The 13397-nt window shown below is 33.4% G+C and overlaps 1 protein-coding gene across 1 annotated transcript; it reads right to left on the bottom strand.

The window, feature by feature from the left end:
* Window positions 1-984: 984 nt before the first annotated feature.
* ple (tyrosine hydroxylase ple) lies at window positions 985-12987 on the bottom strand. Its single transcript, XM_085942046.1, has 8 exons — window positions 12608-12987; window positions 7509-7620; window positions 6906-7025; window positions 6303-6356; window positions 4727-5546; window positions 3933-4059; window positions 2484-2713; window positions 985-2195 (listed from the first exon to the last, which is right to left on the bottom strand). The coding sequence occupies exons 1-8, from the start codon at window positions 12674-12676 to the stop codon at window positions 2021-2023; spliced, it is 1707 nt and encodes a 568-aa protein (XP_085798172.1). The 5' UTR covers window positions 12677-12987; the 3' UTR covers window positions 985-2020.
* Window positions 12988-13397: the final 410 nt, after the last annotated feature.

The following is a 13397-nucleotide window of genomic DNA, read 5'->3' as shown; positions in this document are numbered from 1 at the left end:
TTGTTCTTGTATAAATTATATTGATTCAGTAGACACTGTCCATTGCAAAAAAATACAGTCTAAGTAGTTCAAGTGAACAAGATGTTTTTATGTTTATTTAAATAGTTAGACCCGGGAATATTTAATTAACCGGTTAGGTAACTAAGTCGATTATTAAATATGTAAGACAAGCCTAAATGAATTTTTGGAATCGTATTAATAAAATGTATTTGTCCAAAGTGTTACTGTCAATATATTATTAATTTTGAATGTCCACTTACATAATTTTCCCCGAAAGACCTTGAAGAAACGAATACCGATTTTAATACGGATATTTCTTATGTTCACTTATTAATAAAATCAATAAAAAAAAAAACATGAAAGTAGTATGCGCAATTTAATTGGAGCAACTGTCATGCAGCAAATCTGAGTGTAATAATTGCAAATTAATTCTACTAACACGACGCATATTAAATATTTCTCCAAAAAAAATTGGTGAAAGATATAAAGATATAATTAATTTGTATAAAATAATATCTAGATTTTGTGTATTTTTCAAATAGTAAATCATCGACATTGTTAGTCACCCAGTGAGTAGATAAATTGATGAATGAATGTTATTTTGCACTGAATAAATACATTCTTAGATTTTATCTATTGGTTATAATATACTTTCTCATAAGTGTTTTTCAAAATTATGTATGTACATTAAGAATGTAATTCAAATCGAATTTATTTTTACTGCCGGCCTCTGAAGACCTTTAGATTTTACGACTCTTCTTTAAATTATGTACAGCCATAAATATAAAGAAAATTAAATAGTTTTAGATAATCGGGTAAAGTCGGTATACAAAGTTTTCAATTTTTGACAAGTTTTATCAGATGTAAGCTTATATATTTTTAAATGTTCTCAACAGGTAAAATCGACGCAATCATTTTTTCAATTAGGTACTGATAATTTTATACTGTAAATAGAAATGAAGTTTGAATTTTTTTACATTTTTTGCAATATGCTTATAGAATATTTCGCAATCGCAAGCAATTTGTGCATTAACTCATTTAGTGCTGACAACGCGACTGGCGCGTTTGCATTACCTGGCCATTAGATATAATTAACATGATATTTAAATATTATATAACAGGTCAGCAGTGATTGTGTTAATAGATTTCATATGTGTAAAGATTTTCATAGGTACATGGCAATATAAATGTTGACACTGCAGTAAACAGCAATAAAACAAAAAAAGTTTTTTTTTATATTTCTCTTTATTCACATGTCACACGTGTCTGCAGTCATTTTCTATAAACACAGTGTGATGGGAACAAAAAATAGACTACAATAAATTTATTCTCGGGGTTAGTACAACCGTCGGGAGGGGATTGAGAATCTCACACAGAAACTGTAAGGGCAAATACAACCAGAGTGTGTCACCCACAATCGCCGCTCCTCTTCGCGAAAAATAAATCATTCGACCTTGAGATCCTTGTCTACTACCAGCATTGGTCGTCGTTCATGCACACTTGTTCTGAAAGGCTGCGTTCCAAGCATGTATCCTACATTATATAATACTTTCAAAATAATACGATCTGACTATGTAACCACAAATTATTTGATAGCAAATAGCAAAGCTAGCGAGCAGGCCTCACCGGGCAGGGATTGGCCAGCCCTGAACGCAGCGTCGTCGTTTTGAGGGCTTTTTCATAATATAAATACTTCAAGTGTTAGTAAAAATGAGTGAATGAAATTATATAATAAAATAAATGAAAACTTTATACAATGATAGATGCGACAGTCGATTCGGGGATCGGCCGACTCCTGAAAGGCTCCAACGACAACAGTCACTTTGGCGTTTTCTCCCGAAAGGAGCCAGCTATGTGAAGTAGCAGTTTGGTGGTGCAACTAAAATTATCGAACGAGGTTACTAAACCTCGCCCAGACTATAGGAAAAACTTGATCCCCCGGGTGATTGGAATGGTGCTAATAATTAAATAATTATAATATTAGATGATTCGTCGGTATCGGTCGACTTCTTGGAGATGTTTAACAGAAGGTCTTGGATCGGAGCTTGTTCAGGGCGTTGTTGAGATGGAGGAGCTCTGTGTTAAGCTGTGAGACGAGAGTCTCCAGACTGCTCACGGAGTCCAGAACCTCAACTCGCTCTGTATGTGGGTTGAACCTCACTTCGAATGGACGGGACATGGTTGATACCCAGCGTCTGTTGTAAAAAAGTTTCAATTAGAATACAATATTTTAAATTGGAATAATTAATTAAATATTAAGTGTTAACTGCCCTTAAGCTTCTTATCATGTTTTCTAATTAATATTGTAAATTTCGAATGAATATATTATCAATTATTTTCAATATTATTATTTAAAGTAGACTTGAACAATATCCAAGAGTTGATATGCCGGGTACCTATGTGGGTTTTGAAGAATGCAAAACACGTACCGCGTGTTGAAACACTGAAGTTATTCATTATGCAATTATGTGCTATTAAGCTACCTGAATTTTTCTTTGGCATCCTCGAAGCTTTCGGCCACATAGTAAATGGGCTGGTACTCCTGGTCCTGGTAGGGTTGGACGGAGGTCGCTGCGGGGTCGAATGGCCTCAGCTCTGGTTTGTCACTGAGGGCATTCAAAAGCTCCCCGTAGGAAGACAGGAGGGCGGCACCGTAGGCTTTCACTTGAGAGTTCTCTTTGCAGAGACCAAACTCAACAGTAAACCAGTACACCTAGAAAAAAGGAAAATTAATCATAAGTATACCTAGCTATACTCAAGTCACTGAACTCCAAACTATCGTCATAATACTATTTATAAAGTAAATACACCACTAGTATATAATATTATATAATAAAATAAACAAAGCAATCGCTAATATTATATTTTTTATCACAATTATGTCATAAACCTTACTTAATATCTTTCATATAACAAGTCAAATAATACATAACTTATACATTATTACTGTTTATTTTTATTTATATGCAATTATTCGCAGAATTTAATCTTAAAATATCAAATGGAGCAACTTGTCTAGAGCACAATATAGTAGTATGTTCATTTATATATATTAGCTATAACAATACAATTAACTTATAATCTTGCTTGGCTAATATTTCAATATACCAGACATTACAATAACTTGCCAATAATTATTATTAGTATAATAACGTTTCAGTGAAGCCCTTCATTTCATAGAAAGGTGAGACAGACAGAATATAATAATTTATCAATGCCAATACGTTTTTTTGTTAATTTATTTGTGTCTAAGCTTATCTGGAATGTCGTCAGTATTGATCAATCGATATTAATTGTATCAAAATGACTAGTGTACCTACTTTAATCCGCTTGCCAAAGTGAAGTAAATGTTGATTTTTTGACGCCGCAGTAACCTTGTTAAATCGACTTACAATAGTGTATTTGTACCAACCAGCTAAATTCGCTACTTATTAAATATGCAAAAATTTGTCGCGCAAATTAAACAAATAAAAATTAATCATGCATATTTCAACAATAGCAAGATTACACAATCGTTTCAGACGCCTGCTAATATACCTAAATAATTATTTTGCACCGCAATTTCACTTTTATTACACAATAATTTAAAATTTGATAACATAATGTTATCTTCCATGTGAAAGCCATTGAATATTTTCATATTTCTTCAGTGAACCGTAAGTATTCATAATTATTGTTAATAACAGTCTAGTTACCAACCGCTTGCAAGTTCCGGATCAACTATTATTATATATCAATAAAATTTAATAATGTCCAATACGCAGCGCAAATTTAATATAATACTCGTATTATACATTCAAATTTAAAAGACAATATAGAATAAATACAATATGAAAGATAAACCATCGTATATATTAAATATTACGTATAGATATAATTCGCCAAATACTATGTGCAATAATTTATTTTTGGGGAAATAATCAGACACTTACGGTGGAAAGCTTTTCGATTTCAGCGTCAGATGCTCCAAGAGAAGCCAATCCGATTTCTTGAGAGAACTGCGCGAATCCTGGATCAGCAAGCAGGGGCATGTGTCCCAGGAGTTCGTGGATGCAGTCGCTAAAATATAAGAAGATTTTTAAAATAAACAATACACTTGAAGATCTGAATATTATAAAGCACATTTTTAACAATTGACTATTATTAATTATTTTAATCATAATACAAACACTGTTACAAAATATATTATTTGTTCAGTAGTTAACTTTCGTTCAGAAAAGTTATAATTCTATTGAAGTCAAAGAGTATGCACCGAAACCTATGAGCTCTTAGACCAAAAGTCAAAGAATGTTTCATACTAGTTAAAATAATAATTTGAATGCTGAATATTTTGGTTTGAGTTATAAGTTCAATTAATTTAATTTAAATAGTTTTCTGTTGCGAACTGTGCACAAGGCCAACTGAAAGGCGAAGTTATGATTGCTCTCTGAAAATGACGAATACGGCGGCCAGGCCAAAGTCTAATGAAATTATCGGTCCATTATGTCACGCCGTCGACTCCATTTTCTCTCCCTTTGAACACTTCACCTCCCTTTCATCGTTGTAATGACTCCATAATTTAAATGGAGCCGGCTTAGGACCCGATCGACAGATAATTTTTTAAAAAAATCTAACTGAAGTAATATATCGTGTAATATTATATATAAGATTTCCTTGCCAAAATATCAAGTCTCTTTTTTTGTAATTAATATCAAATTTATATATTGTAATAATTGTATGTACTTACGGTTCGGGGGTGTGGTAGGGTGAGTTTGCGTGCCTCACGTACTGAGTGGACTGGAAGATTCTGAAGGCAAGGGAAGCTAAGAAGTCGCGGGCGGTCAACAGACCAGCTGCTGGCCGAAGGGAGAAGCCGGTGTGCTTTCTTAAGAAGGTGCTCACTTCCTCGAGCTGAGGAATGCGGTCGGGCACGAAGATGTTTTCGGCTTGAAGCAAAGCGAATACCTTGCGGTATTCCAAGCAAGCATGTTTTGGCATTAAGTCCTTGACGGTGTTGAACACCCTTCCCCAGGTCTGGTTTTCGGTGGCGGTGTATTCAATGTAGGGGATGGAATCTCCGAATTTGTATGCGAAGGCAATTTCAGCAATAGTCTTCCTCCTGGCACGGTATTCCTTATCAGCGAATCCGGGGTGGTTCATGTCCAATTCAGGCTCGTATTTAGTCATCAGATGGTTGCAGCTGTCTAAGTCTGAAGCGTGTTTTGGGAACCAAGGGTCTTTTACTGATGTATTGTTTTCGTTGAGGAGGTTGACTCCGATGAAGGAAGAAGATTGTCTGAGAGCGCGGATGAGGAGCAGGAGGTTGGCACGGGACATGTTGGTAGAGATAAGGACGTCGAACTGGATTCCTTCAGTCTTGGAAGGACGGGTCTCCAGGTGACTGACGACGCCCTTGTAGTTATCGATTGTCTTGAGAATGCGACCAAGGGATCCCATACCGTCACGCATGCGCAACATCAGGGAAGCATTTTGGATCGCTTGCTCGGCTTCGGAAGATTCTCCTGCAGCATTTTGCAAGATCACTTCCTCTTCGGTAAGTCCCGAATCTGCAGAACATTATTTCATATTTAATATCAATTTTAACCCCGTCAGTTGTAATATATTTAACTGGCTTTATTCTTAAAGATATTTTTCAAAACATAAAACAACATCTGACAGTTCGTAAGGTGACAGAGTGTCCGCAATATAAAAGTGCTAAAATGGAAGTTGGGCGCTTTTAAAATTGAAAATGGGGCAGTAGTTTGAGGCGAGCGGGGGCGGGAAAATAATGGTCGCTGAGTGCACGCCTGCCACCGTAAGGATGTGAAAATTACACGAGTGGCATTTATTTTATTTCTTTGTAGCGAGGAGTCACGAATTGAGTGCTCTCACTATAGGCACTTCGTTTCCATTGAGAAAATAATAATCCAGGGCTTCCACGGCGGCGACATAAATCGCCAAGGAATAAAAAGTCCCGCAAGTCATTGGATTATCTTATGAACAATGGATGAGGGACGCTGTTAAAAGCTTTCATATATTTCCATTCAAGAACATATCCGAATTTATTAAATTATTATTTGCGGCGATTCAAAATTGGAACAAACGTTTTCGTAATTCAAAATACGGCCAAAATGCCGTCATAACATAATTAACGGTTTAATGATTTGAGTATTGACTTCATCTCATAAAAATACCGGTTTATCACGCGAAGTAAATAAATACAGAACACTCGTGGCTCTATTCAGGTTATGTAAGTATTTAATATGCATTTTTTTTAAATAAAATAAAAAATAGACATATGTATAGGTATATATGTTACGTACCATCTCCTACGTCATCTTGGTCGTCGGTTACTTCGCCGTTGACTGGAACATCGGCTGATAATAATAAAAAAAAACATGCGCTTAAAAACATGCCAAAATAATAATAAACAATATTTAATAAAAAAAAGTCTGGCACTATCAAAATTTTCTCTACGGTAAACAATAAAATGATAAAATTAAATAAAAACCCAAAACAAGCACAAATAATAATTACTTATATAACTTCTTATCTTTTAAAGAATTCACGTAGGTATGTATGTATTAATGATAAATTTATCAATTTATTTGCAATTAAAAATAGTTAAATGTCCACTTTTGTGGAAATTTTTAATAGGATCACTAGATCTAACTACCATAATTAAAAAGAGAAATTCATCAAAAATGTTTTAAAAAAATGGAATTTAATGTCATGAAACAATATTAATTATCACTTTTTAGGAGTGGTATAAATTGTTATAAATCATTACATACGAATAGATTTTTTTATATTTTTTTAACAAATTTAAGTACATATTATTATTAATTAATTAAAATGCTGTCAAGACATAAAATAAGATAAAAAAAATTATAATAAAAAAAAATCGCATTGGCATGCCATCTTACCTAGTCCGCCATTGCTGGCGTCGTCCTGCAGTTTAGCATCTTCCACTGTAGGACTCTCCAATTGAATTTTGTTTTCAATTTGCTCTTGTGCTTGCGCATGATCGATTTCCAAGCTGGAATCTACATTCGATAAAGAAATAAAAAATAAAAAAACTACACTTCTAATAAAAAAAACGTGCAAAATAAAATAAACACTACACGGCTACATGCAACAAAAATACAATCCAAAACATCGACAGGCTAGAGATATTTTATAGTGGAAAAATACTTATCAATTGTGGATTTCCATAACATTGAACAATATTAATATTGGTTACTGTTTACGTATATTAAATATAATTAAAATATACATCAATACATTATTTCAATTTAACAAAACTACATGCTTATATATTATATAAATTGGAAAAGTTAATCTTTTCCGACTATTACTATACAGTACTTAAAAATTCCACTCATATATTGATAGTGTTAACTAGACTTATAAAAATAGTTTGTATAATATATACATTTTAATGTGATGTGTATCTACTATTGATATATACAGGGTTTATCGACGAACAAAAGGTGATTAATAAATAATTGATTATTCAATGTAATTACCGTTAGCCCTCTGACGGGCTTCCTCGAGAACGCACTGCTTTGTCTGTTTAACAACCAGTGTTTCGAAACGAGCATCGTCCACGAGGGAGCGACGACGAGACGGATATCCGTTCTGAAACAAATTAAAAATGACATATTAATCTAAATAATAATATGAAACGATCTGTGTATAAACAATACAAGCTAAAATATATCCAGCGCATCCTGTATAATAGAATAATGTGAATTCGTCAAATTTCCGCCGGGCACTGTGAAGTGGCGCTTTGTGCAAGTGACAATAAGATGCGATCGTGAATCCAAATGGATCGAGCAGGACTACGTACCACTCCAGGCCTGAAGCGTTTACGCGTCACAGACGTCCCGACGCTTCTACTATTAAACTCTCTACATGATTATTAACGCTTCTATAAACCCATTATTCAACTGGAGTTACACGGTTTCTAGTTTTCGTAGTGAAATAAATTCACACGAGAAATATTAAAAAATACAACAATAATTATATTATTATTATCATTATACCAATCCAACAGAATATTTTGGATTTGAACAGTTAACGTTCAAAATACTTTGACAGAGATCATAGTAACTATAACATAATATTTAAACTTTAAAACTTGAGTATATCGAAATCAACTGTCTTGATTTTTAAGACTTCAGTATATTGTTTTAAATGAAATACAAGTCAATATGTAATTTGATCGTATTAGAGGTGGTTATGTAATTAAACGTCTATACAATGGTATTTTAGTTAATAATTTCTGCTTTACCGCACTGTTCAGCTCGAGAGTGAGTTATAATCATCAAAAAGTTTCCAGACAACTGTCATAAAGCTCACACAATAGTGTAAGCTCATTAGAGATCTAGACACGTCCGCTTTGGGACATTTTAGCTTTAGCGGCCTACGCTTTTGCTTCTGGCTTTCCAACGCCTGATTTCCGGAGTGCTTTGCTCAAAGTGGCCACCATTATACGCTCCGTTAGCAATGGTTGGCGAAAGCTTCACCCGTAATGTGGCCTCACTTTGCTTTATTCATTTTCAAATAAATAAAAATGTAGAAAAACTTCTTAAATTATTATTCTCATCATTGTGAATATAATAATTAAATTCTTCAATTAATAAAATTAACTTGCTTGTGATATATTATTATATTCGGACCTATTTAAGATTTGCTTATTCTGTGGTAATTACAAAAAAATATATATTATATTCTGCGATTAATATACTTAGGTACTGAAATAGCTCTATTGGGAATTGTAAATCTGCTAAATTAAATTTCTATAATACCTTGTCTTGCCCGATGAAAATTGATTTATGTAGCGAAGAGCCTTTATCCCTGGGATTCTATTCCCGAAGGAAATTGCGAACGAGACAAAACAGGTAGATACATAGTTACATATCTCTCTAGCAGAATGCATATTATTAATAAAACGTCTTTGGAAATAGAAGGCCGCAATGATAATAATATATTTTAAACGAAACATTTATGAATCACTATGTAAATAATTATGAGTCGTAACCTAATTTCAACAAATTGTTAATCTTGCTGTTTGCATTTTACTGATTTTCAAGAATATTAATCTGTATCCGGTCAGTGACAGTAAAATTACTATTGGTCCTTTGTTTGAAAATCCGTTCTCTGTCTGACAAATTAATAACGTAATGTATAAATTAGAGTCTCGGCAAGCTTAGTGACACTATCCGTGCTTTGTATAAAAATTAACGTTACTTTGTTTATTATTTAAATATATTAATTATCAATACAAAAACATAATTTTCATATACGTATTTTTTATCTGTTTTCATATAAATCAATATTGTAATTTCATATTATTTTCAATTTTTAATTAAGTGTACTACAATTTCCAGCTATTTGTATGGATAAATAAATCATAATATTACTGCGTTTTGAAACTATTAAAAGTTATTAAAAATCAAACATCTTTTTCATTGTCATATATTTACGTCAGATTTTACGTAGACAAAAATAACAAGAAAAATTTAAATTTTAACGGAAGATTCTGAAATTATAATGTCTTTGCGATGTTGCAAATTTACATAATTTTGAAAAATCCAATATATTGCGTGGAATTTTTGAAATTATTACTAACAAAATAACCGGTATTTATTTACTATATCGCCAGGTTACGACGTCAGAAAGTGACGTATATTACACATTTCGGCATTAGCATCCATATCAAAGCGTATAGGTACACAGATATTACATAACGTAAACGCCTTTTAAAGATTTATTATATATGTGTCAATATTAAATGGCATATTATGTTAGAGAGGTAAAAGCATCAAACGTCGAGTGCGAAATAATTTTCGACAATAGTTATTTACAGCCAGAGAAAGTAGAAAATATGGACAATAAAAATACTTAGGCATAAGGTGAGAACAACATTTTTACGTGTTGCAATCGACCGTTAGAAGTAGATTTTTATTATGCCGAATCATTACTATCTGACTCTTCTTTTACTGGCCGAAATTATCGCTAATCGGCATAGCAAAAAATAACACTTTCTATTATTTGTGTACTGATTCTACGTAATCATTTAACGAGTTTTCACTACAGTCTATTATTCAAACAATAATATAACAGAGATTTTTCAAACTGAAATATATCATAATATACATTATTATTACATAATGCAGCAAATAGTAATTATTACTTACTTTCAATCTGATTTTTTTTTCATTTTCAGTAATTATTATATAAATTCAATATTATAGTGACTACTAAGTAAGCACGTGTGTTTTACAATGTTTACATGATGTTAAAACACCGTTTGCAGCGTGCATGTATCAAACGCAGCCATGACAATTACCTTGCGATTGATTAAACTTTTACTTTTAATCTAATTGTGTGTGGTTACTCGGCTTCACCAAGGACTCTGCGCAGAGTCGTTCACCCACATGGCAGGGAGAAGCTGATGCTATCCGTCCGACAGAACGATTATCCGGAGATGTCACTTAGGCCACTCCACCTGTTGGATGCCCAGCCTGATCTCGTTTCAAAGACGACCTTGGCGGGCCTACATGGCGTGCAGGTCATTTTATCATTATTTATTGCACTGCAACTTACTGTTCTCGAAGTGGTCAATCCACGACGATCTAGCCATGCGGATTAATTAATGCGCGTTAACACGTTTTTATCCGGGAGCGGATTTATCGGATTAACAATAATTATTGTTGATAATATTATTGAGTAACTACAAGGAGCTATGTAAAATAGATCACTTTTAAAATTGACATTATGATCGCTTACGATACATAATCAATAAACTATATTTGTTCGGTCTATTTTTAATGAAACGTGATTATAAAATAAGTACAAATCTTTTGTATGTACATAATATAGTAAATTTTAGAGATATCTTGTAAACGAATCCTTATAAAATTTCTGAATAATAGAGCACCGTAACTGATGTGCATGCAATTTTTACACTTGCATTTTTTATTTCAATATACATTATGTATACTTATAAGTATATGAAAATAATTAAACGAAATTTTCATTATATGTTATTTTATATTGATCAAATACATCGTGAAATCTAAATTAGCTGCAAATTATTTTTTTTATATATTTTAGCAGTTTTACAATAATATTGATTTTAATGCTTTCTTTTTTAAAATTCCACGTTAAAATGGGTTTCTATTTTATAGTTCTTTGTAAATTACAACACCACCAAGTTATAACTTAATATAACTTGCTATTTTATAGGTATCACACTTTAACATTGTACTTGCAGTTTCTTTGTTTTCAGTAAATACAAGTGTAGCCGTAGTAGTGTTGATTTTATGTATATTTCAAGTAGTTAATATTAATTTAACTTATCCTCTTTAAAGTAAATAGCGTGACTAGATTAATAATAAAATGTCCCTCATGGTAATTTGCATTTAATTTTGTACAAGATTTATAGATTATACAGTATAAATTATTATCGAATGCCATTACTATACAAATTGTGTTAACTGTGTGTGCTCTGTTTATTTTACGTTGATTAGTTTAACACGGTGAGCCTAGTTATCGATTATCTGTTAAAACTGACCTTTTTGGCCACAGTTTTATTGTGCTCTAATTAAATCACTGTTATGAAATTACTCTGCGATTACCAATTGATAATAAGCAGTCTACTGCAATTGTTCTTAAAGATAATTCAAAAGAACGCTATAAACGTGGATAATTGCAACCAGTTAACCTTCAAGGGATGCAGTGTAATAAGAAAATAACTATTTATATGAAAATACTGACTCTTGACTTACGAAACAATGATAGTAGTTATAAACACACGGTATTTTACATCGAATAATAACATTATTTAACGCGATTGATCTTATGTAGCGGTAATAATTATTATTATCGCAATTTTATTATTATTTTAAACAAGGTCATAATAAATATGTATATGAAATAACGAATATTTTAAATACAGAAGTGAATTATAATTGCGGATATATTAAACCTGCATCCTTTTTTCAACAAAGGAAATTCGAGTGTACCAAACTGATCTTACATCAAATTGGCGCTCACGCGACATAATATTTTTTTGTTTTTTTTTTATTAACAATGATAATAGAGTATTATGATTTTGATCGTCGGTTCCGATTGATCGGCCGATCGAATTCGACATCATCAGAGCGTTTCGATTTCGAATGGGATCACGTAATACGGCGGTCAATAGCGAGTGAACCCAATTTGATCGCGTTTTTCGCTCGATAGTGCTGTGATTTGAAATGCGATCGTTTTGATAGAACGTTATTAGAGCGGTTCGCCACAGGGGCAAGGCCGGGCGAGCCGCTTAAGCGTAAGTCAGCCTTTATGTCATAATAATTAATATGTCGTTTCAACTGTTACGTGTTCGCATTTTTTGTATTAAAAGTATTACTCTTTAGTTTCACGGACAACAACATTTCAATGCATTACAATTTACAGTTAAAATGCACGTTTCATTTTAAAGTGTTTTACAGAATTACTTGTAATTTTTATGGTATGTTATCTATGATTTTAAAGAATGTAGGGTGACCATGATTTTTTAACAGTTATCGCGATTGTAAATTTGTTTATAAACTGAATATGTTGGGATGATTTTTACCTCAATGCTGTATGATTTCTTGATTGCGAACATCTCACGGTTCTTCTGGGCTGCTGCTACGGCCATCATCTTTGTGCTTTGTTGTTTTCTTGAATTAAACTTTCAAAGAAATCACTAGGGATATTGTCCCTGTTGAACTGTTATCGCGATTCGCAAGGGTTAATGTTACAAAATTACAGCCTGAAGCGCGTCGGCGTCACTGCTGTAGAATATGCTCAAAAAAAATATCAATTAGCAAAAAAGTCTACGGATGCTTTCGAAAATTACGACCACGGGCTTGTGACTGTGAGCCTGTCTGCCGAACTATGACAAAAGCGAACGATTACAAATTGCTAAATGACACGACTACTAACTTTGCGATTGCAAACAAATCAATGCATGATGAGGATGGTGGCGGCCAGTTTAAATAGCGGCCCGCCAACCCCCACCCCGGGTGCGTTAGGACACGGCGCGAGCGCGTGCGTCACCGGGTGCCCGTCAACCTGCTCGCGAGTTCCCCCTCCCCTCCGCGCCGCGCGCCGCACCAACATTTTCCTCGGCTACCGAATTCGGCCGCCGTTCTGGATATCCCCAACGCGTCTCGTTCGCCGTACGTCATGACGTTTCCTCGGAATCGCGCCGCACTTCGGCCGATGGATAACCTGTTGGATTTTCATAGAAAAGCTTTCCAAAACGATTATTACTATTTTAATGTGTTTCCCCAAATAAATCCTAAATAATTAATCCATACGCTAGTATTGCGTATTTATGGTTTTTCATAATATTTACCTACGTAAAAACCTTATTTCTA

This window comes from Rhyacophila brunnea, unplaced genomic scaffold (genome assembly GCF_057557595.1).
Source record: "Rhyacophila brunnea isolate RB1 unplaced genomic scaffold, BYU_Rbru_1.0 scaffold_1, whole genome shotgun sequence".
Classification (NCBI taxonomy): Eukaryota; Metazoa; Arthropoda; class Insecta; order Trichoptera; family Rhyacophilidae; genus Rhyacophila; species Rhyacophila brunnea.
The sequence above is the reverse complement of the archived record's forward strand: the minus strand, read 5'-3'. Positions and strand labels throughout refer to the sequence as shown.

Coding starts and splice junctions, on each gene's coding strand:
- ple (XM_085942046.1), bottom strand. CDS start 12,676: ATGATGGCCGTAGCAGCAGCCCAGAAGAACCGTGAGATGTTCGCAATC. Junction 7,621..12,607: donor AGAAATCATACAGCATTGAG/GTAAAAATCATC, acceptor AATTTGTTTCAG/AACGGATATCCGTCTCGTCG. Junction 7,026..7,508: donor AGCCCGTCAGAGGGCTAACG/GTAATTACATTG, acceptor TATCGAATGTAG/ATTCCAGCTTGGAAATCGAT.